The sequence below is a fragment of the Psammomys obesus genome, unplaced genomic scaffold, assembly GCF_907164565.1.
Source record: "Psammomys obesus unplaced genomic scaffold, mPsaObe1.curated_primary_1811, whole genome shotgun sequence".
Taxonomy (NCBI): Eukaryota; Metazoa; Chordata; class Mammalia; order Rodentia; family Muridae; genus Psammomys; species Psammomys obesus.
The window spans coordinates 11,684,365-11,700,297 of record NW_026596034.1 but is presented as its reverse complement, the minus strand read 5'-3'; the positions used below and the strand labels follow the sequence as shown (position 1 = coordinate 11,700,297).

Below are 15,933 nucleotides of genomic sequence, written 5' to 3'. Positions count from 1 at the left end.
AATGAGGGCACCTCTTACGCTTGACCTGGAAGAGCAGAGTGCCCAGCCAGGCCTCCTCTAATGTCCATGCTTAGAGCATATGTCTTCCTTGCTAGAAGAGAGAAGAGCCAGGAGTCTCCACGGCTTAGAGAAGGTGAAAGAAAAAGATCTTTCAGTAAGAACAGTGTTGGAAAGGTGGGCCTTAAAGAGCTTGCACTTTCAGAGGATGAAACTAGAGGATGCTAAGCTCCTAGACAGGACACTGTCCCTGGCTTGGGTCCAGTGGCCTTTGAGAGGTAGTTGCCAAGGACCTCAGGGTCTGTGCCTACTCAGGGAAACAATCTAGGTTCCCTGGGAGCATGCTAATGTGTCACAGAGCTACTTGGGGATGATGGGGAGAGCTTATATGTACTTTGAGATAGATGCAGGAGCCCAGTTAACCGTTTCCTTTAACTCTAGATCCCCACACACCACAGAGAAGGGCAGTCTCCCTCCTGCACAGGAGTTAGCAGATACGAGCTGGGGAGAGGTAGTGCAGAATGCCAGCCCTTCTAAAAGCAAAAGCAAGCAGGTCTCTTGAGCACACAAGAACCTGAGTTTGTCAGGGAGCTTAATAAATTAAAACTGAAGTGTGTCCTTTCTTTAAAAAATGAGTCCCATGGGGCTGGAGAGATGGCCCAATGGTTAAGAGCACTATCTGTTCTTCCAAAGGACCCAGGTTCAACTCCCAGCACCCACATGACAGCACACAACTGTCTGTAACTCCAGTTCAAGGTGGTTTGACACCCTTAGACCAATGCACATTAAATTAAATTATTAAAAAAAAAAAAAAAAAGGAGCCCCGCCGTGGGGATGTTGGGAAAGGGAGGTGGCCAAGAGTGCTTGCTTTTGTGCGGTGGGCGGTCTTTGTTGTAGAAGCTGGCAAGGTTGGATTATGCAGCTGATGCGTACTTTTGTGTCAAGACTCAACAATGTGCTACAAATGTGACACCTAACCCTGAACTGCATGTATTGGGGATTTTTAAAAAAAAAAAAAAAAAAAAAAAAAAAACCAAAACAGAAACAAACTTTGAATCAATAAATTAACAGTTTTTCACTTGCTGGCTCTTCTTGCTGTAAATGGTGACTTTGGGACAGAATCTTGCTATCCAGTGGCAAGCTTGGATAATCTTCAAGAACCAAGGAGCCTTCTGTTTGTGGGAAAACAACACTGCCTGAGTTGTGGTCTTTTCCAAGTGAACACTACAAACCCAGTTCTTCCATTTAGCCCTGGATGACTGATGTATGGTGTCAGATCCCGTTGTCCTAAATAAAAATTAATGTTGACAATGCCTGACCTTCCCAACTAGGAGACAGACAGTTGCTGGGGACCTTAGCTTGCATTCAGAGGTAGGGCTGGGCCTAAACCTGGAACTTCGAAGACCTGTGTGGTAGCTCATGCTATCACTTTGATGTGGAGATTTTTTTTTTTTTTTTTTTTTTTTTTTTTTTACTCAAGACCGCTGCTTCTCAGAACTGGCTTGTTTTGTTACATGACTTTAACCTGTGATCCAGGCTTGGGGATTTGTGAAAATCTCCCCACCACTACCCCTTGCAGCACAACACATGTGAATGTGGGCCTGTACTGTCATTTTTTTGGATTGGACCCTTGAATTAACAGCTGAAGAGCTTGGAAGCACTCTAATTTCTTAACACGAGTGGGCAGCCTTTCTCATCTCTTAAGATGAGTACCCTTTCCCCATGGGAAGTTTCCACTGGGCGACCGAGACAGCTTACTGGATGCTGAGTGCTTTCCACAGTGTGGTCTCCAGTCCAGTCACACTGGCCTCTCAACCACCTGCTTTACCATGATAGCTATGGAAGGAGGCCATGATACTTCCTTCCATATTTGCAGAAGCAGGTTGAAAATTTCAGCCCACTTGCTGCCCTTCAGTGATGTCGGAGTTAGCCCTTTCCCTGATTAAGTACTAAGTCATCTGATTCCTAGACAAAGCCATCCTCAGCAAATGGGTCAGGTCTGAGAGATGCTGGGGCTAGACCTGTTGTCTGGCTTGCTGGATGGTCACAAGGCATCTGACTCAGCAACTGGACCTGAAGGACAGGGCAGGAGGATTGATTGTGACATGATGAGGCCAGAGTTCCTCCCAGAAGGCCAGGCCAATGGCTGCCTCTGTTTGGGTGAAACAACAGGAAGAGGATGCTTGGAGGCCTGGGCTCATGCAGCGAGTGTCCCATCGAGTGGCGTGGAAAAGACAAGCTTGCACCCTGTCCCAGGTGGCCTGCCTCTCTCTGGCTCAGATTGATTAATGCCCTCTTTCCCCTCCTCCCATCTCTCCCCAGGTCTGTTGCGGTTCCTCCCACTTTTCCATAAGCAGAACAGAACAAGAACCAAATCAAACGTCTTAACGCGTGTAGCGAGATCACGTCCCGAGAGCAGACACAAAATGGTGGCAGGCTTGGCGAGCACGAACTAGACCACCCGAAGGGCAGCCCACCACCGTAAATCAGACCTCACTTCCGAATGTAAAAGGTTCACATGCCTTTGGCTTCCTGTTGACTTCCTCCCGACCCAGAAAGCATGGGAAATGTGAAGGGTATGCAAAAATGGTTGTTGGTTACTGTTGCTCCCCGTGCCCTTGACCCATCCCATGGCTGCCTGTTGCTCCAGCAAACCCCAAGGACTAGCTGAACACAGACTCCGTAGATGGGATGGGGGCAGCGAATGGCATGATGGGCAGTTACATATTATTATTTTAAAAGTATATATTATTGAATAAAATGTTTTAAAAGAAGTGGATGGAGAGTTTTCAGTATAGAAGGGACCATTGACCAAGACCTTTGACAAGAGAGGACTGGGTAGCCAGTGCACTTGTGCCAGGCTCTTAACAGGATAGAAGCAGGGCCAGGGTGGCATGTGTCAGGCAGAGTGGCGTGAGGAGCCTGAGTTGCTGCATAGGCTGGGAGAGCATTCCCATCACTTGTCCACCCTTACCTCTTTCAGATGAGTGGCTCAGTATTTAAGGGAGTAAATGCCCTCATGGTGACTTGAGGAAAATGCTGTAAGCTACCCTTGCCGTTTCTTTGCCAACACCTCAACATTTTATTCTATCACCCAGTCAGGCCCACTCCCTTCTGAAGAAATGCCTCAGTCCTGGAGGCAGATTGAGTCAGCTATCCAATGGGAGGAAAGGGACAAAGTCCAAAGATACTTCTCACCCTGTCCTGGGTCTCCCAGGAAAGGTAGGGAAAGCAACACACACACACACACCGGGAAAAGTAGGAAAAGCAACCTGCGCATGTGCATGCGTGTGTACACACGCACATGAAGAGGCAGCAGTGGAAGTAACCATTTTTAACAGGGAAACAAAGCCAGTTTACAGTGCTTTTTCAATGTCCTCAGACCATTGACCCCTGCACAAAGTAAACAGCTGGTAAACACTAGCCTGGTGTCTGGCCACCAGCCATTCTTGCACTGCTTATAGAGCACAGAGACACGGGAAGGTTTGAGGCAGGCAAGAAGTTTGGGGTACCAGTTTGCTCTTCACAAGGGCCATGTGAATCCAAGTGTGAATACTTAGTACCAAAGTGATTATGTGGGAGCTTTCATTAACAGGCCCCTTCGTGGCCACTATTGTGTTAGTGTCCTTTGGACCCATTTATGTCAGATCCAGTCAGTTCATAGGCTGTGAGAACTTAGCACACCCTGCCCTACCTTGCCAGCAGAAAGTGCCCTCCAGATCACTGGCCATGCCTTGGTCTGTTTCTCCTTTCTTTCTTTCTGTGTGTGTGTGTGTCTGTCTGTCTGTCTGCCTCTTGTTTTTTTGAGATAGGTTCTCTGTGTAACCTGGGCCGTCCTAGAACTCTGTAGGCGAGGCTGGCCTCAAACTCCCAGAGATCTGCCTGCCTCTGCCTTGGACTAAAGGTGTGTGCCACCACTGCTTGACCTTGCCTTGTTTCTAAGGCCACCATTGGCCTCATGTTTTCAAGCTGTCTCCTTTTCAATTCAAGGCGCTAGAAATTCCATTGGTATTCCAGCATCTGTAGCTCATTCACATGCTCTTATGGATGGACACAGTGGGTATGTTCCGCCTCCACAGGCCTGGGTTCAGTTAACACTCTGTGTGGACTTGGCGGGTCTCTGCCGAACAGGTCCCATGGGTAGGGGCATGGGCTCATGAACAGCTGGGAAGCCCAGCTTAGTCCTTGGTTTCTCCAGCTTTCTGGGCCCAGCTCCCCTTCATTTCCCAGCGTGGAAGTCTTGCTTTTCAGAAACCCAGGACCTATCAGATTACTCGTGGGTTTTATGGGTGGTTGGAGAGGAAAGGGGAGGAGGAGTTTGCACTTCGGTTTTGACTTTGAGAAGAGCATATGGAGCCTGCTAACCTGAGCACCCATGTGGCCCATCCACAACACACATGGGTCTTACGAAAAACCCTTACATCCTCAGGAGTCCTGTATGCCCTTTCTGACGAGTTACTATGCTCGTAGTAAAAAATCCAATTGTTATCAAAAGTTAAAGTTCCCCCAAGCCATATTAACTATTGTTCAGTTTGACCTGGCTTTTTCGTTTGTTTCCATACACCTTTTATTATAATCTACATTTACAGTGACTTTTATGATGAAAATGTAAATAATAATACATTCTTTTCCTAAAATGTTTCAGTTGAGAGTGAAACTCTTGAGTCAGCATGTATACATCTGCCTCACCTGTTTCCATGGCTGCACGGCATTTCTCCCTGTAATGTGCCACAGTTAAAGCAATTCCTTCAGAAACGCTGGGCTGTGTCTAGCTTTTAACGTTTGTTCATTGCTGAATGAACAGATCTGCTCCATGTTTGTAGATGGAGGTGTATGTAGGATAAGAATTCCTTTTTAAAAAGGCTATGGATCAACTTTTCCTTTCAAAGTTTTTATTATTACGTATGTACACACAGCATATAATGGATGCGGGGAAGGGAGTGGGAGGGGGACACAAATGTGGCCAGGGAACCAGGAAGTGAAGAGGATGGGTGGTTCTTCCAGACCGCAGTTCCTCCGGGGCTGTTAACACTAGGTGCCTCTCGCATGCATTGTGCTGAGAAGCCACACTTAAATGGCTGTGTTCTGAATAACGCTGTTTGAGGGTGGAGAGTAGATGAGTTGCCTGAGTGAAGTGTGGCTCCAGGGTGTGAGCATGACATGCTTTGGGGATGCTTTAGCATAAATGCAAGGTTTACTTGCTGCCTTTGCCAGACCTAGCCACCAAAAAGAGCCCATCTTCCTGAAAATTATCTTAAAAGTATTTTTAAGAAATCATCACCTGCAGGGGCCCAAGAGTCCCACCTGACTGTCTGTCTCAGCTTAGTAGGAACCTCTGCAGTGGCCCAGGTCCCCGTCCTTCATCTGCCAGCTGAAGGCTTTCTGTGTTGAGGGCACTCCCCTGGCTCTGCTCTGGCTACAGGACATGCCCATTGATCCCACGACTGTACCGGAGAGAGGTGGGGAAAGCTCTGCATTCTGGTGTGTGATACCCTGTGCATCCCAAGGCTGGTGCTCTGGGTGGCTTTCTAGGCTGCATAGACCTGAATACAGCCTGTGCACTAGAAGGGATGCTTACAGTCACTGGTGCTTTACGTGGTGCCTTGGTTAATCAGTCTGAACACTTACACTCCAGTCTGTGTCAGGTGTCCAGGTATACACACATGCATCAGTGCATGTGTGGAGGTCAGCGTACAGCGTCTTCCTCGGGCACTCCCAACATTATTATTTTTTTTGGCACAGGTTCATTGAACCTAGAGCTTCCTTACTTGGCTACACTGGCTGACCTGCAAGCCCCAGGGATCCTCCTGCCTCCACCACCCTGCTGGAATTACATGTGTACCCCACTAAAACCCAACTCTTCTCTAATGTGAGTTCTAGGGGATCAAACTCAAGCCCTTACACTTGTGTGGAAAGCACTTTACCAACTGAGCCATCTCCCCAGCCTTCTAAATTGTGTCCTTATCATCAATTATAATTTTTTTTTTTTTTTTTTTGAGACAGGGTTTCTCTCTGTAGCCTTGGCTGTCCTGGACTAACTTTGTAGACCAGGCTGTTCTCGAACTCAGTAATCTACCTGCCTCGGCCAGTTATAATTCTTGCTTTACAGCTACAAACCAGCTGATACTAACACCTTTTCATAAATGTTCATGGGTCAATAAATTAAAAACGTAATGGGTGTCAGATGTTTTAATCCCAGCATTTAGGAGGCAGAGGCAGGTGGATTTTTTGAGATCCAGGCCAGCCTGGTCTATATAGTGAGCTCCAGGACAGCCCATCTTTAAAAACAAAAACAAAAACCACTACCACCAAAAACGTAATGGGTATGTAGAGCATGGTGGTACACAAATGTAGTTGTAGCAGTCAGGGGACTGATACAAAAAGATTGAGAGAGGAGTAAAGAGATGGCTCAGAGGTTAAGAGCACTGGCTGCTCTTCCAAAGGTCCTGAGTTCAATTCCCAACAACCACATGGTGGCTCACAACCATTTATAATGAGATCTGGTGCCCTCTTCTGGCATGCAGGTGTACATGCAGGCAGAACACTATATACATAATAAATAAATCTTAAAAAAATAAATAAATAAATAAGACAGTTTGAGGCCAGCCTGGGGTACATAGTGAGATTCTGTTCAACAGCAAATAAGCCTTTAATTAGTTAACCAGTTGCTATGCTCCAGGGACTTGGACCTGACTAGGGTATTGATGGAATGAAGAAATGATTAAACACACAGACAGCTGTGATTGGGTGGACCAGACTCTCTGCTGGAGAAACCATATCACCTCAAAACTCAACATGTTTATTATATACAGTTGATTTATTATATACAGTTGAATAGGGTTTTATTGCACACAACTGAACAAGGAGATGGGTTTATGGTATCCAGCTGCATCAAGGACATGGATATCCTCTGCCTCAGTTCTGGTCTACAATAGGTTAATGGTTAGAGATTCTAGGCCAGACGGAACTTTGAAGTAACAAGCGAAGCTTGTGTTGGCATTGCCAGGCACAGCCTGTGACACAGATTGGCATTTGTGAGCTTTTGTGCCTGCTGACTGGATTGCATTCACTCTGCTTCTATACTTACTGCAGTTTCTTTTCTCATTGATTGCCTCTTTTTTTGTGGTGCCAGGGCCTGGACCCAGGGTCTGTGGCATGTGAGGAAAGCACTCTACCACTAAGACATACCCCAGCCCTCTTGCCTTTTTGTTTTATTTTGAGACAGGATCTCACTGAGTTGCCCATTGTGATCTTAAATTCACTCTGTACACAGGCTGGCCTTAACTGATCCTCCTTTTTCCTAAATAGCTAGGATTATAGGCCTGAAGCACCAGGCATGGCTGTTGATTGTCCTTTTATCTGACTACATTTTAACTGTGTTAGTCATTGATAATATCGACTTATCAGCAAGGTTTCCTACACTGTGTTGAAGGCTATAAAGTAGAAATATAAGAGTGTTAAAGGCAGCTGGCAAACAAGAATGACAGCATTTAATGTGTCGATTTGTGAAAGGCCTGATTTTCTGCTGCTCTGCCTTTGAAGTGAACGTAAGTGACAGAAGTGACCATTTGGTTCTCAATTTACCTATCCAGCCATCCAACTATTCCTTCCTTTACTGAGTACCTACCATAGTAGTGAAAACTGGAAGGGCCTAGGATACATGAACAGAGCAAAGCATAGTCCATCCCTGAAGGGAATATGCCAAAACCAAGCCCATTTACCTACATTCTCCCTACCTCTGATTATATGGGCTTTACTGGAGCCAAAGCTGTGATCAGAACTATTGCTATGATGGCCCTAACCTTGAGGAGGAAGGGTTTATTCACTCTCCTTTACATATAAAAGTTAATTATCAAAAGCAGCAAACCCTAATATAAAGGGAGACAAAACATAGCCCACATAGATACTCACTGAAGCTAAGTAGCTTGGAGAAACAACACTTTCCTCTCTCCTAATGTTTATTAATTGCCAAAGCTCTTAAGGTCACAAATGCTAATGGTATTTTAACTGAGAAAACTGCAGACAAACCTGGTACAATAGGAGGCTCTGAAAGGGTTAGGGAGTAGTTCAGTGGGTAAGAGTACTTACTGCGCAAGTGTGGGAATCTGAATTCAAACCATCCAGGGCCCATTACAAAGGCTAGGCACGGCTGAGGGCTCCTGTAACCCCAGAACTATGGGGAGTGGAGACCGGAGGGCTACTGGTTTTTGCTGGCTGCTGGCCTAGTCCCAGTGTTAGTAACAGTGTGTAAAAGAGAGGGACAGAACAAGATATCTAATGTCCTTGTCTGTCTTCCCAAATGAGGACCTACACATGCACGTGTGTATGTAGTCCATACACAAACAGAGAAAGAAAAAGACACTCTATAGAGCTTTTATGGGCAGGTGAATGGCACGGGGTACCCTGATTCTGAGCAGGTCCATCACCTGAGTGAGTTCAGACCTGCAGAGAGGAGGAGGGACAGAGACAGTAGTGGTTCCACTGTGCGCTGGAGCCCCAAGTCCAAGACAGAGTCGCTGACTCGACACATACTTACTACACAGCTACTTCAAACTGTGGGCATTTGGTTTAACCCTGGGAATGCCTCTGCGAGCAAGACAGACCAAATTCATTCCTCAAGAAGTTCAAAACTGAGGGGGAAGGGAAGGAAATGAATGATGAGTGAATTACTGCCTAAACTGTCAAGTGATGAGCAAATAAGTCAAGAGTAGTTAGGGGATGGGGGGGTCGGAGGTCGCAACAGATAAATCACCTCTCAAAAGTACAGTAGAAAATTGATAACATTCACCGCAAATTCATATCCACCTGGAACCTGTTTGGAAATGTTTGGAGCCTGTTTGGAATATAACCTGTTTGGAAAGAGGTACATTCGTATATGTAGTTGCGGTGGTTTGAATGAGAATGAACCCCACAGGCTCATATATTTGAATGTTTGGTTCCCAGTTAACGAACTGATTGAGAAAGATTAGATGGTAACAGGTCCCCAGACCTTAGCACAACGACCCCATGATGGAAAGGGCCATTCAGGCCATAAAACTCAGTGTGTAAACAGCACGGCCTACCAAAACTAAAACTAATCTATCAAAGTCCATAGTTCTGGGAAAGTCTCAAAATGTACTTGCTTTTTTGCTTCTGTAGTTTCGCTTCTGGCTATGTTGTTATGTCAACCCAGAACATGGTTTTTGTGCTTAAAAGCTCACCCTGAGAAAGGCTCTCGGCTACAGTGAGATTCCAAATACCCAGCCTAGTCACGAGTTGGCTAATAGAGACGTTTGGTTAGCTTAAACCCGTGCCAGAGCAGTCTTCTCTGGTGACTAGCCCATGGGCAGTATGGCCCTGTTAGAGGATGTGTGTCACTGGGGTTGAACTTCGGGGTTTCAGAAGCCTGTGCCAAGCTCAGTCCCATTCTCTCTCTGCCTGCTGCCTGTTGGGTTAGGATGTAAGCTGGTATCTGCTGCTCCAGCGCCATGCCTGCCACCACGCTCACCAGCGTGATGGTCCTGAACTAACTCTCTGAAACTATAAGCAAGACCCCCAATTAAATGCTTTCTTTTGTAAGTTGCCTCCATCATGGTGTCTCTTCACAGCAATAGAACAGTGACTAAGACCATAGGTAAGGACCTCAAGATGATGTACTGGATTCAAGTGGGCCTTAAATCCAGTGCCTAGTTAGAGAAGGCACACAGAAGAAGGCAGCCATGTGAAAATGGATGTAGAATGTATACCCATTGCCACCAGCCAAGAAATGCCTCAGGCCAGGATTTTTTTTTTCCCTGAACACCTTCAAAGGTGAGTGACAGACAACTCTAACTTTGGACACCCCACCTCCAGAACCATGAAAGAAGAGTTTTGTTGTTTTGGGTCACTGGGGATGTGGTATGGCATCATTTGTCATGGTAGCATAGGAAGCACGAAAGTGAAGTTTGTGTTTTTCTTTCCTTTTTTTTTTTTTTTTTTTTTGAAACAGGGTTTCTCTGCGTAGCCTTGTCCTTCCTGGAATCACTTTGCTCACTCTGTAGACCAGGCTGGCCTTGAACTCAGAGATCCACCTGCCTCTGCTGGGATTAAAGGCATGCATCACTGACACCCAGTTGAAAGTGGAGTTCTAAATCGAGTAAGGGCCAGTGAGTCAGCCCAGCTGGAGGCAAAGGGACACTGAGGTGCTAGGTGACACTGGCAGTGGGGTTTATGAGGAGCGACTGACAGCCTGGACCAAGGTGGTGCCTACAGCGCAGTTTTGGTTAAACTGGGGAAATATTCAGCAGGGAAAACTACATTGCGAGCCAAGGCTGACTTCACAGGTTTGGTCCGCGCAAGGAATCAAGTTGGTAACTACTAAAATAAGGAGGCCTACGGAGAGCAGATGTCCACAGGACACAGGGTGGGAAGGAAGTGACTGTGAACAAGTCCTAGAAAGCTTAAGATTGGAGTGCCTGTCACACCTCCACAGCAAGAAGTGGGGCATTTGCCTGTGGACTCAGTGGGACAAAACAGGAGGTCTTAGCATTGGAAGAAAAAAGATGCAATTTTTATGCAAATGGTATGATTATCTTTATAGACATCTCAACATAAGCAATAATTTTTCAATATTCAACATTAGACTTGTTTATTTCCAACTTAAAAGGTTTCATACATTGGTTTTAAGGGGAAAAAAATCTCAACATGATACTGCATACAAAGTGAACTGAAAAACTGAGGACATTAGCAAACAAGAAATAATAACTTAAAAGAAATGTTCAAAATATCAACAAAAGACATGCATGGTGGCACACACCTGCAACCCCCGCGCTGAGGAAGTAGAGGCAGGAGGATCAAAAGTCCAAGGCTATCCTTGGGTACATAGCAAGTCTAAAGCCAGCCTGGGCTACAGGAGACCCTGAATCAAAAGAACAAAAAGGCTGGAGAAATGGCTCAGTGGCTAAGAGCACTTGCTGCTTTTCCAGAAGATCTAGGTTCCTACATGATGGTTCACAACCACCTGTAACAAGTCCCAGAGGCTCTGCTGTCCTCTTCTGAACTTCAAGGGCATGCGAATGGTGCACAGAAATACACCAATATGCATAAAAATGAAATTAAAACAACAAAATTAACAAAAAATCCCAATACCCAAGATATATCTTGTCTAAGAAGATATAGATATGAGAAAATATCGAAAAAGAAATGTAAGCCATTATGGAAACATTTTAAAGGACTAAAGACCTAGATAAAAAGAAATAAGTATAACATATTTTTGGAAGAGGTCACAATACTAAAAAGATATTTTTCTTTCTTTCTTTATTTTTATTTTTTTTTTTTGGCTTTTCAAGAAAGGGTTTCTCTGTTTTAGCTTTGTCCTGGAACTCGCTTTGTAAACCAGGCTGGCCTCAAAATCACAGAGATCCACCTACCTCTGCCTCCTGAGTCCTGGGATAAAAGGTGTGCTCCACCAAACTAACAAGATACTTATAACACTCTAACACTAATCAAAATTAAGTGATTCAAGAAATTCATTGTAAAATCTGAATGGAAAAATAAAACCCCATGAATATTAGATAGACTAGCTTTGGAAAAAAGATAAAGCTTGCCCTGTTAGATATTAAAGCACCTCACAACACTAATGAAAGTATGGGCTGTATTTGCATAAGAACTCTTCTCCCTTTGGGTTTTTCAAGACAAACTTTCTCTGTGTAGCCCTGGCAGTCAGAGATCTGCCTGCCTCTGCCTCCTGAGTGTACCTGTTTTTTTTATATAAGAACTTTAAATAGACCAGGAGACTAAAAGAGAGAGCTCAGAAAAAGATACATGTATATATGGGAACTTAATATACACAAAAGTAGCCTTGAAAACCACTGAGAAAAAAAGAATTCATGTGTGTCATTGACATAACTGGGTAGCCTAAAAAGAAATACAAAGCTGTATTTGCCGCTTAGTGACAAAGAGCTGGTGCAGCCAACTGTTTGATTAATTTCAAGATGTGGTCAGATAATGTTTATTAATAGCCTGTTGTTATGGTGGTATATCTAACCCACTATCACAATCAATAAAAGTCACAGACACCTGATAGATTTTCGTATAGCCTCATTTAACCTGGAGCAGGGCAGATATTAACCCTCTAAACTAACTCTACCTCCCAGCCCCATCCCAAGCTACCTCCCATCCATAATTCCATAAATACTTATTCATCTGGGCCTCTTCTTCCATCCACACCAGATCCGGCTGTGTGTTCCTTTTCCACGCTAAGCCATGGCAGCGTACCTCTTCCTTCTCCCTTCTCCTGTACTTGTCTCCTTCCCATGATCTTTTTCTCCCCAAAGCCCCACCTCTCCCCAAGCTAGCCACACCCACCTCCTTGCTGCCCTGCCCTGATGTAAGGCCTTTTAATCAGCCAATCAGGGCTAAATGAGGAACATTCCTTCTCATCACCTGGATATGTAGCTATAGGAGCTAGTTCAACATTAATAACAATGCTCACGGCCGGGCAGTAACCAGATCTCAAGGCACTGAAATCAGCATTTAAACACATAGCACCGGCTAACCCTCCACAGTGAACAATGAGTCTCACAAATCAATAGAATATAAAGAGCCTCAGTGGAGACTTGGGGGGAAAATCCAAACAAGCAATTAAAAAATAAAGCAGTTTATTTATTTAGTGTGCACTTGTAGAGAGATTAAAGAACAATGTCTGACAATCCCTCATCTCCTTCCACCATGTGAATCAGACCATCAGGCTTGGTGAAAGTCGCCTAAGCCACCTGGCAGTCCAGAATAAAGGCAACTTAAATACCCATGAAGAGGGGTGGGAAAGATGGCTCAGTGGCTAGGAGTACTGGCTACTCTTCTACATTGTTAAACCAGGGTTCGAGTCCCAGCTCCCACATGGCAGCTCACTAATCCTCTGTAACTCCAGTTCCAGGCCCTCTTCTGGCTTCTACAGGCACCAGACACACGGGTGGTGCAAAGCACACATGCAGCGAAAACACCCATGCACGTATAATAAAAAATAGAGCTAAGTGACTTTATGTTAGTGTTTAAATGCCTATGAAGAGATGGGCCGACGTATTAGTAGTCAGAAATGATAAATAAGCCAAATCAACATTTCAGACCTGAAGTTTTTAGGAAGTAGACTAACGGGAATTGACACTGTGTGCATAGTCCACGGGAGTGTATATGGCCACATGATTTGCAAGAGTCATTCAGTCAATTGAACACATGCATATACTGAGACCTAGTCATTCTTGAGCCAGACGTGGCAAGCCAAAGAAATTCTCATCTGGGTTTCCAAGAGGCTATGTATAAAGATGACTGTTATTGATCGGGGAACAGATCCATGCGGTTGATGGGTTCCACACACAAAGGCTCAGAGGATGGCTCTTAGCAACCACAGTGATGGATGCTGTGTTCGCTCTTGTCTGTTGAGGGCAGAGGCAGCTCCTGTGGCTGCCTGCGCGCAGTCATACAGGATGGGACAGATAGGGAGGACAGAGCAGGCACACGTGAAGACGCTATGCGGAGGCATGCAATTAGTTCTGGATGGTGAGAGTATGAATGACTGCAGGTTACTCTTGAAAGTTTCCTCAATGATCTAGATTACATTAATCAAGAAAAAAAGACATAAAACAGGGCTCAGAACCTCTGAGGGACCCAGTTATCACTTTAGTTGTCTATTAGCCATTCAGTTTTCCATTTCCAGACTTAGTACTGGTGAATCATTTCTAGAAATAATTTGCTTTCTGTAAGATGTCAAGTGATTAGTTATACACAGTATTTAAATCACTATCAGAACTCATATACCACTATTTCTTTCTTACATTGAATCTTTTTCTTCCTGAGGATATTTTGAACAACTGAAAAAAAAAAATCAAGGTGTAAATTATTCACTGGCTTTGCATACATAATCTCCAGATATCATGCAACAATAAATTCCATATAACAAGTTTTATTTTTATAAATAAATATTTTATTTTTATAAATAAAGTAGTAAGAGTCATATGCTTTTCATGGTATCTAGAAAGTCTGCCTGGAGTACTCAAGCTTTGGTATGAGAATTGAATGAGTTAATACAGGGTAAGGGATTGCATATACCTGTCACATAGTAAACGAGTAAAATTTGCAACGAAGATGATAAAAATTGCTAAAAGGATTGCCTTTGCTGCAAACTTTTCTGTGTGCCAGAACATGTAACATAGACCCGGAGGGGACACCATTTAGGAAGATGTTCAGCGACTGGTGCAAGTCTCCCACATTGAGATTTCCTTCTACTTGAAATATCAAAACTTATGTCTTTCCTAGAATGTTCCAGGCATTGACGCATTTCTTAAAAAAAAAAAAAAAAAAAAATCAGCCGTTGGTTCAACTCACCCAATCCAATTTTGTTTAATTTTATTAATTTTATCTTAATGTTCAGGCTTTCTTGTTTCCTGATCAATGCATTTAAAGCGTTTCGATTCTCCCGAGAGTATTGCTCTGACAGCATCTCATTCACCGTGACCTGATAAATAGAGGTGATGATGTAAATAAGGCAATCAATGCTGGTTCATTCATTTACACGTTCTCTTGTCCTGGGCCAGCAGACATTTATTTTTTTGAGACAGGGTCTCTCTCTATGAGTCCCGGCTGTCCTGGAGCTCGTTATGTAGACCAGGCTGGCCTCGAATTAACAGATACTTTGCCTCTGCTGGGATTAAATCTGGCGCTGGAATCAAAGTCTGGCGCCACCACGCTCGGGAATATTTACCTGTCATTCAGAGCGCCACCTTGCTCAGTCTTGCCGCCCTCGGGGGACGGGCCTGCCGTGACTCCACCCCTCCACACACCTCCCGGTTCCCATGACACCACGCAGCCACTGTCAACACGTGTGTTAGCTTACTGTCTCCTTCCGCCGTTACAAACCAAGTCTGTGAAGCACTGGGAGGTGAGGCAAATAGTCCCCTGGCAACCGAGTTCGACTCCCGAGGGGGCAGGAAGGGGCGGGCCTAAGGGCGGAAGAAGCCGGAAGCCGCTCTTCCTGGGGCAGGACTGGGCGATGCGCCTCCGGGAGGCGGGCCCAAGCGTGCGGAGGGATCCGTGGCGGGCCGCGGCGGCGCTCCGCCTCCTCTCCGGCGGGCTTGGCGGCGCGGGCGGCAGTTGCTGTGGCTTCGGTGCTTAGGTGGCTTCGCGCGTACCGAGGCTTGCGGATCCGCGTCGCGCCGTCAGCGGCTGCAGCCTAGCGTCCTTCCTCCGGACCGGCGGCACCCTCTCTCCTATTCGCCGCTCGGTGCCGACTTCCAGTCCCGGGCCTAGGGCTGCTGCAGCGGGGCCGCGGCTGGCGAGATGTTCAAGAACACGTTCCAGAGCGGCTTCCTCTCCATCCTCTACAGCATCGGCAGCAAGCCCCTGCAGATCTGGGACAAAAAGGTGAGCGGCGGGGCGGGGCGGGGCCAAGCCGACCGCCCTCGCCGCGGCCGAGGCTTCCCCGTCGGTAGAATGGGTGCGGAGTGCCCACCGCCGTGTGGTGAAAGGCAGGCGCGTCTTCGTTGGTGCCAGGCGCTGTGCCGCTCTCCCGGATGCCTTTTCCCCCGGGCGTCCTGAGCAGAGGCAGACGGGCCAAGCCAGACGTGTTCAGGTCTCATTCGTGAGCTCCTTCCTACAGACTAAGCTTTGGAACCTGCTGCGAGCTCTCTGTGACTTGGAGTCCATACTGTTCCTCCTGTACCGGCTCTCTCCGTCGGGAAAACTGCAGAAGGGTGATTGTTAGAGGCGTCTCTGGAGCCGTAAATTCAAACCCAGGGTCAAGCCTCCGTAATTTTATCCAGGCGTCCTCTAGAATGGATGGTATTTTCGCCTGCCACATGAGATTGTGGCCCTCCCTGGCCGCTTTTGGAGATGCTAAAATCTAGCTGAATGTGGGTTGGTCTGCATTTATTACCTGGGCCTTTTTTTTTTTTTTTTTTTTTTTTTTTTTTTTTTTTTTTTTTTTTT

The 15,933-nt window shown here is 45.7% G+C and overlaps 2 protein-coding genes across 2 annotated transcripts in view; both read left to right on the top strand.

Annotated features, from left to right (window-relative positions):
* Positions 1–2,753, top strand: part of Csnk2a2 (casein kinase 2 alpha 2) — a 39,469-nt gene extending 36,716 nt beyond the window's left edge. The window contains exon 12 of the mRNA XM_055620960.1: positions 2,320–2,753. The gene's annotated coding sequence lies outside the window, so the exon portion shown is untranslated. The remainder of the gene's footprint in view (positions 1–2,319) is intronic.
* Positions 2,754–15,067: 12,314 nt separating this feature from the next.
* The window catches only part of Cfap20 (cilia and flagella associated protein 20), a 13,497-nt gene continuing 12,631 nt past the window's right edge, over positions 15,068–15,933 (top strand). The window contains exon 1 of the mRNA XM_055620723.1: positions 15,068–15,369. Coding sequence (XP_055476698.1) covers positions 15,286–15,369 — 84 coding nt within the window. The 5' untranslated portion in view covers positions 15,068–15,285. The remainder of the gene's footprint in view (positions 15,370–15,933) is intronic.